The sequence below is a fragment of the Gopherus evgoodei genome, chromosome 4 (assembly GCF_007399415.2).
Source record: "Gopherus evgoodei ecotype Sinaloan lineage chromosome 4, rGopEvg1_v1.p, whole genome shotgun sequence".
NCBI lineage: Eukaryota > Metazoa > Chordata > Testudines > Testudinidae > Gopherus > Gopherus evgoodei.
In genome coordinates, this window is record NC_044325.1 from 132,450,016 (window position 1) to 132,465,171 (window position 15,156).

Genomic DNA, 15,156 nt, shown 5'->3' on the forward strand with positions numbered 1-15,156 from the left:
CACGTCCCATTAACAGGACTGCTACTCTTGTCTCCCTGTTGTTTTGGGGCCTGCCCCTAAACACCAGACACATCACACACTTTGAGGGGACGGGGGAGTTCCCCAAACACTGCAGGCAACTCCAATGTCTGTCACTGCGGGGAAAAGAAATGTGGCAAATCTGGCAGGGCTTAGCCCTTGGGGTCAGGGGCAGCTCCAGGCCTCAGCACGCCAAGCGCGTGCTTGGGGCAGCAAGCCATGAGGGGCGCTCTGCCGGAGCCACAAGGGTGACAGGCAGGCTGCCTCCGGTGGTTTGCCTGCAGAGGGTCCGCTGGTCCCGCGGCTTCAGCAGACCTCCCGCAGGCGAAGCTGCGGGACCAGCGGACGCTCCGCAGCCAAACCGCCGAATGCAGCCTGCCTGCCGTGCTTGGGACAGCAAAATCCCTAGAGCCGCCCCTGCTTGGGGTGTTAGGCACAACAGATTGATCGGCACAAAGAAAGGTCCAGGAGTAGACGGGGAACGCCCTCTCCCAGAGCACAGAAACGTGCCAGATGAAATACAAATGAAAATAAATTATCGGGCCGGAAAACAAATGAGAAATGAAAATATGTGAGAAAAGTCTTTCCCGAGGTGAGAGAAAGGTGGGAAGCAGAACACAGCTACCCGCCGAAAACTCGATCTCGAGCCACAGGTGGCTGAGAAGGAGCTGAGTGGTGGCGGGCTCTCGCCTCCCTGTATCCTGTCTCTCGGAGCCGGCACAGGCCCACCAGCACCACGTCGCAGGCTCCAGTCCAGGGCACACACATCCTATGGTGGAGCGCCCACCGGGACGGATAGCGGAAGGACTCATGGGTGAAACCTCGTTATGTTTGTGGGGTAACCCTTGTCCCCCCATTTCACCGCCCTCCTGTTTCTGTCCCTCTTGTGTTGTTTTGTCCAGGTGTCCGACCCCAGGCTAACACAGTGCTGCAGTCTATCGCCCCCTGCTGGCTGGACCATGCAATGACATTCCTGGGTCTGCTGCTGCTGAGCTACAGGCCTTAAAGCAGTAGCAGCTGATGCGTTCAGATCCGAGGTTCCCCTCCTCAGCCAACCCCCGCTGATGACCCTGCCAGGGGCATGTCATGCTTCAATTACAAGAGCTCTGGGTGGTGGCTGTGTCTTTTCTGCACTCTCTGGATCTGTCTAATTACATAACATCACCGCTAGGGCCAGAGGGAGTGAAGGGTTTGGGAAACCGAAAGCCACGTACAGATGGGCACAACTGGGCTCAGGCCAAAGGAGTCACACTGCTTATGCCAGTGCTGGGGCCAGCCCTAGGTCCTTGCAGTGTCCATATGGATAACAGTCACTGGGCGGCCCTGGAGGGGCAGTCTGCCAGCAGGCACCATTCATTGCACCTACAGCTGTCCAGGGCTTCACAAAAGCTGCACATCTTCACAAAAGCTGGAGGGAGGGATAGCTCAGTGATTTGAGCATTGGCCTGCTTAAACCTGGGGTTATAAATTCAATCCTTGAGGGGGCCACTTAGGGATCTGGGGTAAAATTAGTTCTTGGTCCTGCTAGTGAAGGCAGTGGGCTGGACTTGATGACCCTTCAGGGTCCCTTCCAGCTCTAGGAGACAGGTATATCTCCATTATTTAAAAAAAAAACAAAATATCTGCACATAGAACTAGTATCAGTGACCAGAGCTTTAGCCTGGGCACCTGAAATCACGCAGCCCAATTCGCAGTGGGGCCGAGCCCCTCCCCTCCCTCTGGTGTCAGAGCAGCTCTGCTCACTGCTACTGTAAATCAGTCTCTGCTCTGTTCGAGACCCTAAATTGCCCCACCAATAATCTGGGGCCAGATCTTCCTCTGGGATAAAACAGCCTGGCAGCTACACCATGCCTGTTGCTGGGATTAGTCTGACATCTGCTGGTGTAAACAGGATCTGCACCAGCTGTACTGGGATAGCCGATTTCAAAGGCACTGTGCTCCCACTTTTTTAAGAGGCACTGTATTCTCCTTAACCCCAAGTGTGCCTTATGGGAAGCACAGTACAGAACATTGGTTCTTAACCCGTGGCCCGCAGACTACATGCAGCCCAATTAGTACATAGCTGTGGCCCGCTCAGGTGTGTGATAGAGACCACAAGGCAGGCCCTGGGACCAGGCAGCCAGCTGCCACCTGCCCTGCCATGCAGTGGGTTCTGGGTTCAGGTAACCAGCTGCCGCGTGGCAGGGTCCAGGCAGACTGCTGACGCTGGGTCCTGTACAGTGGGGTCCTGTCAGGGCCTGGAGTCAGGGTCCTGGCTGCCTCCCAGCCCCGCCCAGTTGGGGTTAGCTTGGGGTTCCCGCACAGCGTGGGGTCGGGGTTAGGGGTCCCTGCACAGCAGCATCCAGGTTGGGGTCCCTACCTCACACCCCACATCCAGTTCTCTGCTTCTGCCCCCCACTCTGTGGAGGGGTCTGTGGGCGGGGGGCACTGAGCATAGGGGTTTGTGGAGGGGTTAGATGGGAGGCCCTGTGGTTCTTAGCCTGTGGCCCAGGTAACACTTTGTGGGCCGCACATGCAGGTTGAGAATCACTGGTGAAGGGGTGAAGCTGCCTGTCCATGGGGAGGCATGTGCCATGCTCTGTAAATGAGACTTGGGCAATGCAGGCATCTGTTCTTGCCTGAGACTTGAAGGCAGAAACTGCACCCTCTCATGGTTAAAGGGTAGTGAGGTGGCCCGTGTCTGGCCCGACTCACACAAGAGTAAACATATGCACGGGTGCACATTCACATGTGCACGCACGCACAAGCGCCCACGGCTGCATCTGGGCACACATGCTCACAGTCCCCGAGAGCCGAGCTTTCCCCTGCTCCCCAAGTCACAGCAGCTGCACAGTCAGATTCCTCGTTATGGAGACTGTGCCGTTTATACAGACAGCACATTCCCTTGAGGCCCCCGCCACCATGCACCCTGGGGAGCATTACCGTGCGGCTGTGTTGCTGTTGTTGGCGTTGGTGTTCCTGTCTGGGGGGAAGTCATCGAGGAAGACGGGAGAGTCCAAGTCTTCGCTCCCCACTTCGGTGAACTGCAGGGGTCTCTGGCTGGTCACATGGGGCTGCAGGGGGCTGTTCCGCTCCAGGAAGGAATCAACATGACCGAACAAGCCACCCGTCCTCTGGAACCAAGAGGGAAGAGGTCAGAGTGGGCCTTGACAGTGGCGCTTCTCGAGGCTTCTCTGTTCGACAGTCTGGATGGGTTTGGACACATGGCGACCAAGCAAAGGCCCGTTATGGTATCTGAATTTAAGATCATGCACAGCAGGGCAGCAGTAATAACAGTCCCAGTTCTTACATAGCTGTTCTCAAAGTACTTTATAAATAGGGGGCTCAGCACCTCATGTCACAGTGGGGGAAACTGTGGCACAAAGCAGTGAAGTGACTTGCCTTAGGTCACCCAGCAGGTCTATGGCAGAGCTGGGAATAGAACCCAGGTCTCCTGAGTTGCAGACCAGTCCCAGCCCATCCATTGGGCAGCACTGCCTCTCCTACCAGATAAACCCTCCCATACTCACAGGCAGCTCTGAATGCGAGGGATTCCCTGAGGAGTGAGACTGGGCAGGACACTGTCATAGACTGTTGGCGACCTGGGTTGCCATGGCTATCATTACACCACAGCCGTTTGGAAGCTCCCAGCATAGTGAGTGCAGAAGGAATTTCTGTCAGCAGTGTTGGGTCTGTGACACATAGTCGTGCACCTGGCAGAGGTGCCAATACACACTAGCCAGTCCATCCCAGGAACAAGCACTCTTCCATCACGTTAACTGGTTAATATCCTGCACTGTGTCCGGCGGGGGGTCATTACCATTATCCCCATTGTACAGGGGAGGGGAAGGGACAGCCAGGGAGATAACACCAGTGCTGGGACTAGAACCCAGAGATTCCTGAGCTCAGGTCACCAGCCCACAGCTCCACCTAACACAGGGGTGGGCAAACTATGGCCTGGAGTATGGATCTGGCCCACCAGCTGCTTTAACATGGCCCTCAAGCTCCCGCTGGGGAGCGGGGTTTGGGGCTTGTCCCGCTCCAGCCAGGGATCAGGGTCAGGGGCTGCTCCACGCAGCCTATACATAGGGGTAGCCAGGGGACTCTGCTCCGCATGATGCCTCTGCCCCAAGCACCGCCCTCGCAGCTCCCATTGGTCAGGAACCATGGCCAATGGGAGCTGCAGGGGTGGCGCCTGTGGATGGGACTGGTCACACCTCCACATAGGAGCCGGAGAGGGGACATGCCACTGCTTCTGGGAGCCGCTTGAGGTAAGTGCCGCCTGGAGCCTGCACCCCTAAGCCCCTCCTCCATGCCCCAACACCCTGCCCCAGCCCTGATACATCTTCACGCTCTGAACCCTCGGTCTCAGCCCAGAGCACCCTCCTACACCCCAAACCCCTCCTTCCCAGCCCCACCCCAGAGCCCACACTCCCAGCCAGAGCTCTCAACCCACCCTGCACCCCACCCCCCTGACACAGCCCGGAGCCCCCTCCCACACCCTGAACTCCTCATTTCTGTCCCCACCCCAGAGCCCGCACCCCTAGGCAGAGCCCTCACTTGTCCCACACCCCAACCCCAATTTCGTGAGCATTCAGGGCCTGCCATACTATTCTATACCCAGATGTGGCCCTCAGGCCAAAAACTTTGCCCACCCCGACCTAACGCCTGGGAACAGAGGAGACGGTGACCCAGGACCCAGTGAGCCAGTCGATGACGTGGTTTCCTGTGACTAACACTCTCCTCTGTGATCAGGCCCATCTCCACGGACTGTGGCATCTCTCATGCTGGTGGCTTTGTTCCCCTAGCTGGCTCACGTGCTCACACAGAGCTGGGTCCTGCCCAAGTGTTTGGCACCAAGCGACCATGACAATATGACTATGATCTCGGGCATCATCATTCACCCCTGGCACCTGCTGTCTGGCCCCTACCCTGTCTGCAGCAGTCACCTCTCAGTGTGCTAGGCTCCACATGGGACACAGACGGTGGGGCTGGTAAGGGTGGGGTTAGACGGTGGTACCTCCCACTGTGCTCACCCTGTATATCCCTTCCTCAATCGCTGCCTCCATCATGGCCCTCTCCAGCTCCTCCTCGGCAGTCAAGTCTCCAGAGATTGCTCGGTGGATTTCGGGCGCGGCTTCCTCTTCGATGCTTCTCAGGCCGGCCTGGTGGGACAGGCAGAGATGGGGAGGTCACTCACGGGGCTGCTGGTGGCAGGGCGAGCTTTTCCTCACCGAGCAAGGCAAGAGGGAGACTCAGCAAAGCCCAGTGGCCTGGCAGCTCCAGCTTCCTTCCCCGAACCCTCAGCCCTGGCCCCGCAACTGTCTTCACCGAGCCCAGGCTGCCTTGCCTACTTCCCAAAGGGGGTGGTCTGGTGCCTGCTGGTTCAGCAGCCTCTCCCACGGCGCTAGCTCTGTGCACTGGGTGTGGAGGAAAGGGGAACTTTACACAATGGGGCTGGAGGAGGGTAAACGGGCCGAGCCATGGGGTGGGGGGTGTCTCTCTAGGGCAGAGGCATCTCTGCCCCTCTCACCAGGACATGGGGGCTGACACATCTCACCTTACACATGTTGGAATTGGATTTGACACCGAGGGACAGGTGATCCTACACCCCGGAGGGAGGCCATGGGAACCCTGAGACATGGCTGCATTCCAGGTTGGACGAGAGAAATGCCCCCATCTCCCCAGGGGAGGAGTCCTCTGTGCTCGGGACATGCCCCCCAGGACCTCTGACGCAGGGAGACTGGACTCCAGTTTGAAACTCTTGCGTGGGGCTGTTTGTTCCATCAGCCAGAAGGGGGCAGGGAGCGACACGGGCCTCAGACCTTCCCCTTGTCCCTGCTTCTTTGTCCCCATTGCATGGGTGAAGAAACCAAGGCAGACAGGAGGGAAGTGACTTGCCCATGGCTACACAAGTCAGTGGCAGAGTGGGGAAAGAACCCAGGAGTCCTGCTGCTCACCACCGTGCTTACTCCTCTAGAGCGCGCTGCCTGTAGAGACTGAGCCTGGGCTGCCGTGGAAGGAGCAGAGCTGCAGGAAGGGTGGTGCGGGGGCACCAGCTCTGCGATTCCATCATGGGAAGCCCTTGAAAGCCCAGAGCTCAGTCAAGGCCCCAGTCCAAGCTGTGTGCAGCAGAGACCGACTGCCAGGCCCTGAGGAGGCAACCTTCAAGCGCTCCCTTAGGCCCAGCCAGCCTCCTCCGCTTCAGGGCTGTTCCTCTTAACATGGGGTCCCCTCACTTACACATTGAAACCTGTTTGGGGTCATCCACGGGCTCTCCCATGCAATGTACCCTTTGTGCAGCCCCATTTCCAGTGTTCTAAGGGACACTTAGACCATTTCCACCCACAGACCATTCCCTGTCTCCGTTTCTCTTTGTTCAGCTCTGTCCCAGTGCTTCCTCTCCAGCCACCCTCGAGAATTCCTCTGCCAGCCTCATACCGACACCTGCAAATACTTAGGCCTGCTTCCCACCTTGCTTGGCATATAACACCACCACCACCTAGCTCCTGTGTAGCACTTTTCACGAGGAGATCTCAATGTGCCTTACCACAGAGGTCAGTGTCCCTATCCCAATTTTACATCTGGGGAAACTGAGGCACAGAGCGGGGAAATGACTTGCCCAGCAGCGCTGGTGGCTGAGCCCAGGTCTCCTGAGTCCCATGCCAGTGCTCTATCCACTAGTCAGTTATGCCTCCTGAGCCCTGCCCTGCCCTTGTGCAGGAGGGACAAGCTAGCTCCTTTATCCAGGCAAGAGGAGCGGCTGGGATCCCCAGACCTGTTTGCACTGACCTGGATAGCAATGGTGTTCTTTTTGGGCCGATACCCATAATACTCCTCCTGGCGCTTCATGAACTTCCTAAAGTGCTCCTGGATGAGGAAGGTCGCATAGAACTTGCCCACGGTCACCTCATCCTCTGGAGGGGAGAAAGCCAAGTGAGACCATTAACCCTGCCCAGTGGCTATACCCAGCCCCCATCTGAGCGGTGTGGGGCAGCGAGGGAGCGCAGAGGGTGCCGGGGAGAAATAAACCAGGGAGCATGGCAAACAGACCACTCATGGGAAGACGCACCTCCAATTGGTGGAATGACCTGGTCCAAGAGTTTCATGCTAGTTCTCTTCCAGATCTTCTTGATAATGGCCCTCAACTCCTCATTGGCCTGCTCAAAGTTACCTGTGGGGAAACAAACCACCGATCCGTTCGTTCTGCCCCGAGGGAACACCGCACACAGCCAACGGCTAAAGAGAAAGCCAAGACGCAGTGGGTGAATTCCATCTTGTCAGCGGTCACCTGCGCGAAGGCCCATCCGTGTTTTCTAGAGCACTCGGGGTTCCGCCTGCAGCTGCATCTGTGTTCCCACCACTTGTGTTAGGTTCATTCAGGAAAAAAAACACTGTCTCATGTCATCCTGACTTTGTGACTCTGTCCTGGCATGGTGCCTGAAGAGTGGGAGGCAGCAGGATGGGATGACACACCCTGGCCTTGTTGAAATTGGGACAATCCTAGAAAAATGGGAGAGGTGAGCCTAGGGAGGGGGCTCACTCAGCATGCTGTGACAGCTATCTTGGGCTGTGAGCTTGGACTTTAACATGCTAAACAGGGAACAGTTTTGCCTGGCTGTGGATGGAAGACTTTGCCGGCACACCTGGATGCTAAAGGAAACAGTTTTAGTAACATGGGAAGTAGTCAGTGCCCTAAGAGAGGGCTGTTAGGGGTCACCATGTGGATTAGGCTATTGGTTTTTGAGATATGAAACTGTTGCCTCGGCCATTTATGGCCATTAAAAATGCAAGGGCACCTTTTTACAAGTGCTGACCCTGACGGCCTTCCCAGCTTCCATCTAGGGTTGCCAACCCTCCTGGATTGGCCGGGAGTCTCCTGAAATCGGGCTTGATCTCCCAGAGGCTACTGACATCAATCCGGAAGCTTTTAGGCTGCTAAAAATCTGGCAGTGCAGCGGGCCTAAGGCAAGCCCCCTATCTGCTCTGGCTCTGCACCACTCCCAACAGCAGCTGGCAAGTCTCTCTAGCTCCTAGGCAGAGAGGCGGCCAAGAGGGTCTCTACACGCTAACCCCCACCCTGAACGCCGACTCTGCAGCTCCCATTGGCTGGGAAGTGCAGCCAATGGAGCTGCGGGGACGGTGCCTGCAGGCAGGGGCAGCATGCAGAGCAGTCTAGGAGCCGGACATGCCAGGTACTTCCAGGAGTGGCCCGAGATAAGTGCCGCCTGGCTGGAGCCGCACCCCAACCCCCTGCCCCAGCCCTGAGCCCCCTCCCACACCCAAACTCCCTTCCAGAGCCCGCACCCCCTTCTGCACCCCAACCTCCGCCCGCAGTCCCCTTCCACACTCTGAACCCCTCAGCCCCAGGGGTGGCTCTAGGCACCAGCAAAGCAAGCAGGTGCTTGGGGCAGCCCATTTGCAGGGGCAGCAGGGATCCAGCATTGGAGCTGAGAACCACAGGGGGCCCTGGGAGCTGTAGTTCCTTGGTTAGCTCCCTGCCTATAGAGCCAACCCTGGAGCAGGGAAAGAACTACATTTCCCAGCATTCCCTGGCCAGTACCAACGGGAAAGGAAGGGGAGGAACCTCATGCTGCAGCTTGCTGTGAGTGGAGAGCTGCGCTGTGAGTGGTAGGGATACCATATTTTAACATTCAAAAAACAGGACACTCCACAGGGAGGGAGGGTAGCCCCACCCTGCCATCATCCACTCCGACTGCCCCCCCCCCGAAACCCTAACCCATTCAACCCCGCCCCCGCTCCCTGTCCCCAGATCACCCCCTCCTGGGACCCCTGCCCCTAACTGCCCCTTGGGACCCCACCCCCTATCTAAGCCTCCCTTCTCTTTGTTCCCAACTGCCCCCTCCTGAGACCCCCCAAACTCCCCCCTAGGATCCCATCCCCTGACAAACCTCTGGGACTCCCATGCCTATCCAACTGCTGTATGTCCCCTCACTGCCCTCCTGAACCCCTGACCCATCTAACCCCCTATTCTGCCCCTGACCCATCTAACCCCTAACCCTGCCCCTGACTGACCCCACAGAACCTCTGTCCCATCCAACCCCTGCTGCTCCTTGTCCCTTGACTGCCCCCCTGGAACTCCCTATCCCTTCTTCAACCCCCCAGCTCCCTTACCGTGCCACTCAGACCAGCGTGTCTGGCTCCACGCAGTGCCAGACACACTGCTGCATACATGTTGCTGTGCTCCCCGTGGAGCCACAGCCCCCTCCCCCTCAGCACCTGCTTTCCAGATCTGAACACCTCAAAATTCAGGAGTGCTCAAGCTCAGTTTGGGCAGCTGTTACTTCATTTCTCCCAAATCAAATACACTGATCCACTGTAACTTGCTGTAGAAAAAGGAGGATAAAATTGAGCAAGAAATGCTTCCCAGTGGTTATTAAGACTGGAATTGCTATTTTCAACAGCCATTGCCTTTTTGTTTGTTTGTTTAAAAGGAAGACACAGATATTGCATTGGGATATTCCCCATAGAAAGAAAGAGTGGAACAAAAGAATAATAAATGAGGAAAAGTTGAGGTGCCTTTATGGAGGACAGTCTTATAATATGCATCCAGATATTCTCCAATCACACAAGCTGAAAATTGTTCCACTTTACTGCAGCTCTGTAACTGTATGGGAATCAATCCTGTCTGTGTTCTGTGCACAACCAAAATTCCTGTGAATTACCTTCCCTGGGAGTGCGTTACCAGTGACCCAAGGCTGCGGCAGAAGGAAGGTGTAGGTGTGTGTGGGGGGAGAGACCAGCGCTGGGGCGGCAGGAGGTGTGTGTGGGTGGCAATGGTCAGGGGGGAGCCCAGAGCTGGGGCGGCAGGGGGTGTGGGTGGGAGGGGAGAGCACAGGGCTGGGGCAGCAGTGGGGTGCGGGGGGCGGAGCCCAAGGCTGGGACAGGGGGCAGCCAAATTTTTTTTGCTTGGGGCGGCAAAACACCTAGAGCCAGCCCTGGCCCCAGCCCAAAGCCTGCACCACCTCCCACACCCCAACCCCCTACCCCAGCCCAGTGAAAGTGAGTGAGGGTGGAGGAGAGTGAGCAACGGAGGAAGGGGGGATGGAGTGAGCGGGGGGGAGGGGGCGCCTTGAAGAAGGACCAGGGCCTCAGGAAAAGGCAGGACAAGAGTTTGGGTTTGTGGGATTAGACAGTTGGCAACCCTACTTCCATCTCAATCCCACGTCCTGAATTTCCCTCTGCCATTTGAAATAGATGGAATTGCGGTTCACCTTCCTGTCTTTACCTGCTGCGTGATGTCGCTCCCTGTGCTCCGATGGCTGCTGTATCTGCCCTCAGAGAAGGAGAGGATACTCACCTTGTGCAGTAACTAGAGGTCCTCGAGAGGTGTGTCCCTATAGGTGCTCCACTTCAGGTGCGCATGTGCCTCTGACTGGAGATTTTTGGTAGCCGTTCCCATTCGGCCCATGCATGCCCTCCCAGCATCCTCCTACCCTGTACCAGGATAAACAAGGCTGCTCAAGTGAACGGCCCACAGTTCCTTCTCGACCTTGACGTCCCGTGAAACAGAACTCCAAAGCAGAGGGGAAAGAGAGTGGGTAATGGAGCACCCATAACAACACACATCTTGAAGCCCTCCAGCTACTGCACAAGGTGAGTAACCGCTCCTTCTTCTATAAGGAGTATCCCAATGGGTGCTCCACTGCAGTAGCCCCTGAAGGAGGAGGGAACTGTGGAGCTGCCTCTGACCTAGAGGCATGTACCAGAGCGCAGTGTTTGGGAAAAGTCTGCACTGAAGCCTCGGTTGTCACTGCAAATTTCAGCAGTGGCTGTATTTTTAAGAGTGCCATGGAGGCAGGATGTAGAATGAGCTATTCTTCTCGAAGGGGGCTGACCGTTAGCAGCCTGGTAACAGGCACGAATGTAACTGGAAACCCACTTTGAAAGTCTCTGGGGGGAGCTTGTGGATCCTTTGGATCTGTCCACAACTGAAATAAACAGTCTGGGAGACTGTCTAAATGGCTTGGTTCTGTCCAAATAGAAGCTAATACCCTTCTAACATCCAAGCTGTGGAAGGAAGCTTCCTCTCTAGTCTGGCATGGTTCTGGGGAAAACACAGGAAGGTGGATAACTTGGTTAATGAGCGAACCAGAAGATATCTTAGGTATGAACTTGGGATACTAACAAAACCTTATCCTTGAAGAAAACAGGGAAGGGGGGCGGGAAATCAGCCGTCAATGCTCTTAATTCTCCAGTGCTAATTCCCCAATGCTCCTAATTTCCCAATGCTGCCTCTAAGAATGCCACCAGAGAGCACTTAGTGAGCAGCTCAAAGGGAGATTTCATGAGACAGTTCAAATCCCATATGGGAGCAGGCTCTGTGGGAAAAGGTTAACCAATTCCTTGATTAATTTTGCCATCGTGGGATGAGCAAAGCCTGAATGAATCCCTGCACAGGGGAATGGAAGGCTGTCGTAGCTGATGAGAGAGCTCTGACAGAACTCACAGAAAGACCTGAACACTTTAAATCCAATAGATAACCAAAACAGGTGAGAGGGAAGAAGGAACACGTTCCATTTTTGAAGGTATTTCTAGTAGAGATCTTTCTGATGTTCCTAATAGGACCTGCTGGATCTCTGTCAAACGGGAAACCTCTATCCCCAAGAACCACTGAGGAACCAAGCTCGGAGTCAGCAGATGGCCAGGTTGGAATGGAGAGTCTGACTGGAGTCCTGGGACAGCACACAGGACATGGCTGGAAGCTGCAATGCTTGACAGGAAGTGAAGTGAGTCATGGAAGGGTACCAGACCTGCCTCAGCCCAGATGGTGCAACTAGAACGACTCTGATTTTGTCTCCTTTGGTCTTGTTCAACACCCTCTGAATCAACGGTGTCAGAGATGTATAGAGTAGGCCCAAGGAATGAGAAAGGTGTCTCCCAACGACTGATGGCCCAGTCCTCCTCTCAAGCAGAATTTCTTCAACTTTCTGTTAGCAGTAATTGCAAAGATATCTGCTTCTGCAAACCCCCAGGTCAGGAATCTCTGTTTGAGGATCTGAGGGTCCAGTTCCCACTCGTAACTGTGGGAGAAATGTCTGCTCAGATCATTGGCCATGGTGCTCTGCATGCCTGGAAGGTAAGAGTGTGTGAGGATGTGACTGGCTTGACACCAGTTTCACAGCTTTATTGCTTCGGCACAAAGATAAGGGGATCTCGCCCCTCCCTGAGATTTACGTGGAACATGCAGGTTACATTGTCTGTCATGACCTTCATGGTTTGGCCCCTGCTTAAGGGAGGGAAGTGGATACAGGCATTCCTGACTGCTCCTAATTCTAGGAGGTTGATGTGCAGGAAAGACTCTTGAGACAACCATTTTCCTTGGACAGTGTATCCCATTAGTCACACTCCTCATCCTACAAGTGAGGCATCCAAAGTTACGGTGATAGTAGGAGGCAGCTGGGCGATAGGAACTCCTGCACGGACTTTGGACAGGTCCCTCACTTGAGTGAGTCTAGCACGTGATGAGGGCCAGACACCAGATTGTCTAGACTGTTTGTTTGTTCGGGTGATAGACTATTCTGAGCCAATCCTGGAAGCAGCAAGATGTAACCTGGCATGTTGTGTTATGAAAATACAAGCTACCATATGACCCAACAGTTGGAGGCAATTTCTTGCTGTTGTCAGGGGGTTATTTGAATCTTGGTAGTAAGACTCATCAGTGTCAGAAATCTGTCGGAAGGAAGGTAAGCTCTGGATGTTAGGGCATTCAGAGATGCTCCTGTAAAGTTTATCTCTTGAACGGGAGTCAAAGTGGACATTACAGATGGCATCTCTATTACAGAGAAGACTTTGACGTACAATGGTCCTTAAACAGCCAGTTGTTGTGGTAGGAAAGATGATTATTTCCCACCTGTGCACAGCTACTATTGCCAGGACTTTGGAGAAAACGCTTGGGGCAGATATGCTTTGTTCTGTCTGCTACCTCCTTAACTACTTAAAATACACCTGTTCTAGTTAATACATTTATTTCTGGTTTACAATAGAACCCAGTCAATGTGATTTCTAACTGGTGGGAGGGGGGAGAAGATGTGCACACCCTCCTCCACATTGAGAGAAGAGAAGAATTTCATATAATTTCAGGTTTATTCTCCAAGCGCAAGCGGACATCTGGGTGCTGTGGCAAGCTCCTTAAGCTGAGCCTTCCCAGAGCGGATCTCTGTCTCTCTGTGCAGGTGGGTGTGGCCCTGCCTGTGTGCTGGGCTGGAAAAGGCGGGGGAGCCGAGCCCAGCAAGACCAGGTAAAGGGGGGGCCCAGGCTGACAGAATGGTCTGACTTAGTTAAATCCCAGCACACCAGGTGACATCCCAAGGGGTCCAGCCCATCACAAAGGTATCAGGAGAGATGCTGCTATGGTGCTACATAGGGGATCCCCGCACAGATATCTGAGAATCTGAAGTGGAGTCCTCAGCACAGTCCAGAGGAGGAGCAGACGTTGGAGGCAAGGATGGTTCTCCACCTGGGACAGGTGGTACAGGAGAACCCGGGGGTACCGGAGGAAAGTAGGGTCTCAGAGGCCCTGCAGATTTCAGTACCAATAGCCATGTGGTACCCATTCTGGCTCAACAGGTCTTTGGAGAATCTAAACTTCTGTGGTACTGGGTGAACCTGGACTGGATGGGGCTGTGACGTGACCAGTGTCAGTACCGAGGATGCTGATTGCTCTCGTGGTATCTGTCTAGTCAATAGCGCTGATACTGAAGATGCTGAGCTCGGAGCTACTGACGTTGCTGTCAGGGTCACCAGAGATGGTACTGAAAAATCTGTTTATCCTACAGACTTTTTAGAGGCAGAGCGTTTAGGGTTGTTTCTGTAGCAGTCATGCTTGGATGATATGGAGGACGACTTTGGCACTGAGGAATGCTTGGTGTTGTGGATCTTTGAGGAGCTCGGGGTCTTCAATGAGCTCCTGATACTGGAGAAGGATGGAGCCTCAGCGATGCCCTTCCAGGACCGGCCTACTAGTTGGAGCCAGAGCAAGGAGGGACTGGGAACCAGAACCAAGGATCAGAACTTTAGTCCAGAGCCAAGGGTCAGAACCGGAGTCAGGAAGGAGGAGTCAGAGTCCAGAGCCAGAGTAAACTGGGTTTAAACAGGAATCAGGCTGGGGCAGGGCTGGGAATGGGCAGAACAAGGCTGGAGCAAGATACGCTTAGGGTGACTGCAGCTGTGGGCAAAGCATTGAGCAGCCAGTGACCTGCTGCTGCTGCTGGGCTTACAAGCACACTGGCTGGTTCCCTTCAGCCAGTAAGGCAGTCCTGCTGCAGCCAGTCTGGGCTGGCTATGCCTGGATACTAGCTAGTCCCAGGCTCAGCTTCAGGCCCTCATTCCTGACACCTGGGACATGAGGTCTCTGAAACAGTCGATCTCATGGTCACTGAGGGTCATTTGAAGTGGGCCGTCCAGGAGGAGAGCCGGAACTCTGCTTGGGAATTTTAGCAGTGCGCTCTATGTTCCTACCCGCAAAGTCCTAGGCGAGCGGGGTACAGCAATTGAGGGGCACTGTGCTCACTTGGCTGCGGCTGTACAGGGGATCTCCGGGTCTGGACCCTGGGCTGGTTGGATGGCGAGCTCCATCATGAGGATCTTGTGGAAGTGTATCCATAAACTGAAGCCGGGGAAGTTGTCACTGTTCATGACAAGGTTTGTTAAAAAAATAAAAAACACAAAACTACCCTAACAGAACACTTACTTTTTCAAGCTAATAATAGCTGGGTGTATGTTAAAACCACCACATTGCAAAATACACATTTTAATCTTATTACCACTGCAGGCAATCATATTGTTGACTGGCCTGCAGATAGAATTTTGCAAGTAGTCCTTAGTTTCCCGATACCCTTTAATTAAACAAGTTTAGTACCTAATCAGTTTCAAAATTTGCTTTCATCGTTACCAAAGGTTCAAAAAATCTCTCAAGTAAAAGGGCAAATTCATGTTTCAAAATATATATCAAGTTAAAAAGTATGCCTTTCAAACAGCTTATAAAATGTCTATTTTATGTACAAAGTATAATGTATTGTGCTTTATAATGACAACTGTACAACAACCCCATCATATTATTGCTATAAAAATGTTATTGCTTGTATTGCTATTATTTAGTTTAAAATTATATTGTTGTTGTTGTAAAGTAATACCTTT

General features: G+C 54.2%; 1 protein-coding gene across 1 annotated transcript in view; it reads right to left on the reverse strand.

Annotated features, from left to right (window-relative positions):
• CACNA1S (calcium voltage-gated channel subunit alpha1 S) overlaps window positions 1–15,156 on the reverse strand; it is a 109,283-nt gene that overhangs the window by 11,598 nt on the left and 82,529 nt on the right. Inside the window, 4 exon segments of the mRNA XM_030561131.1 lie at window positions 2,941–3,131; window positions 5,034–5,162; window positions 6,790–6,914; window positions 7,070–7,171. Of these exon segments, the coding sequence (XP_030416991.1) occupies window positions 2,941–3,131; window positions 5,034–5,162; window positions 6,790–6,914; window positions 7,070–7,171 (547 nt within the window).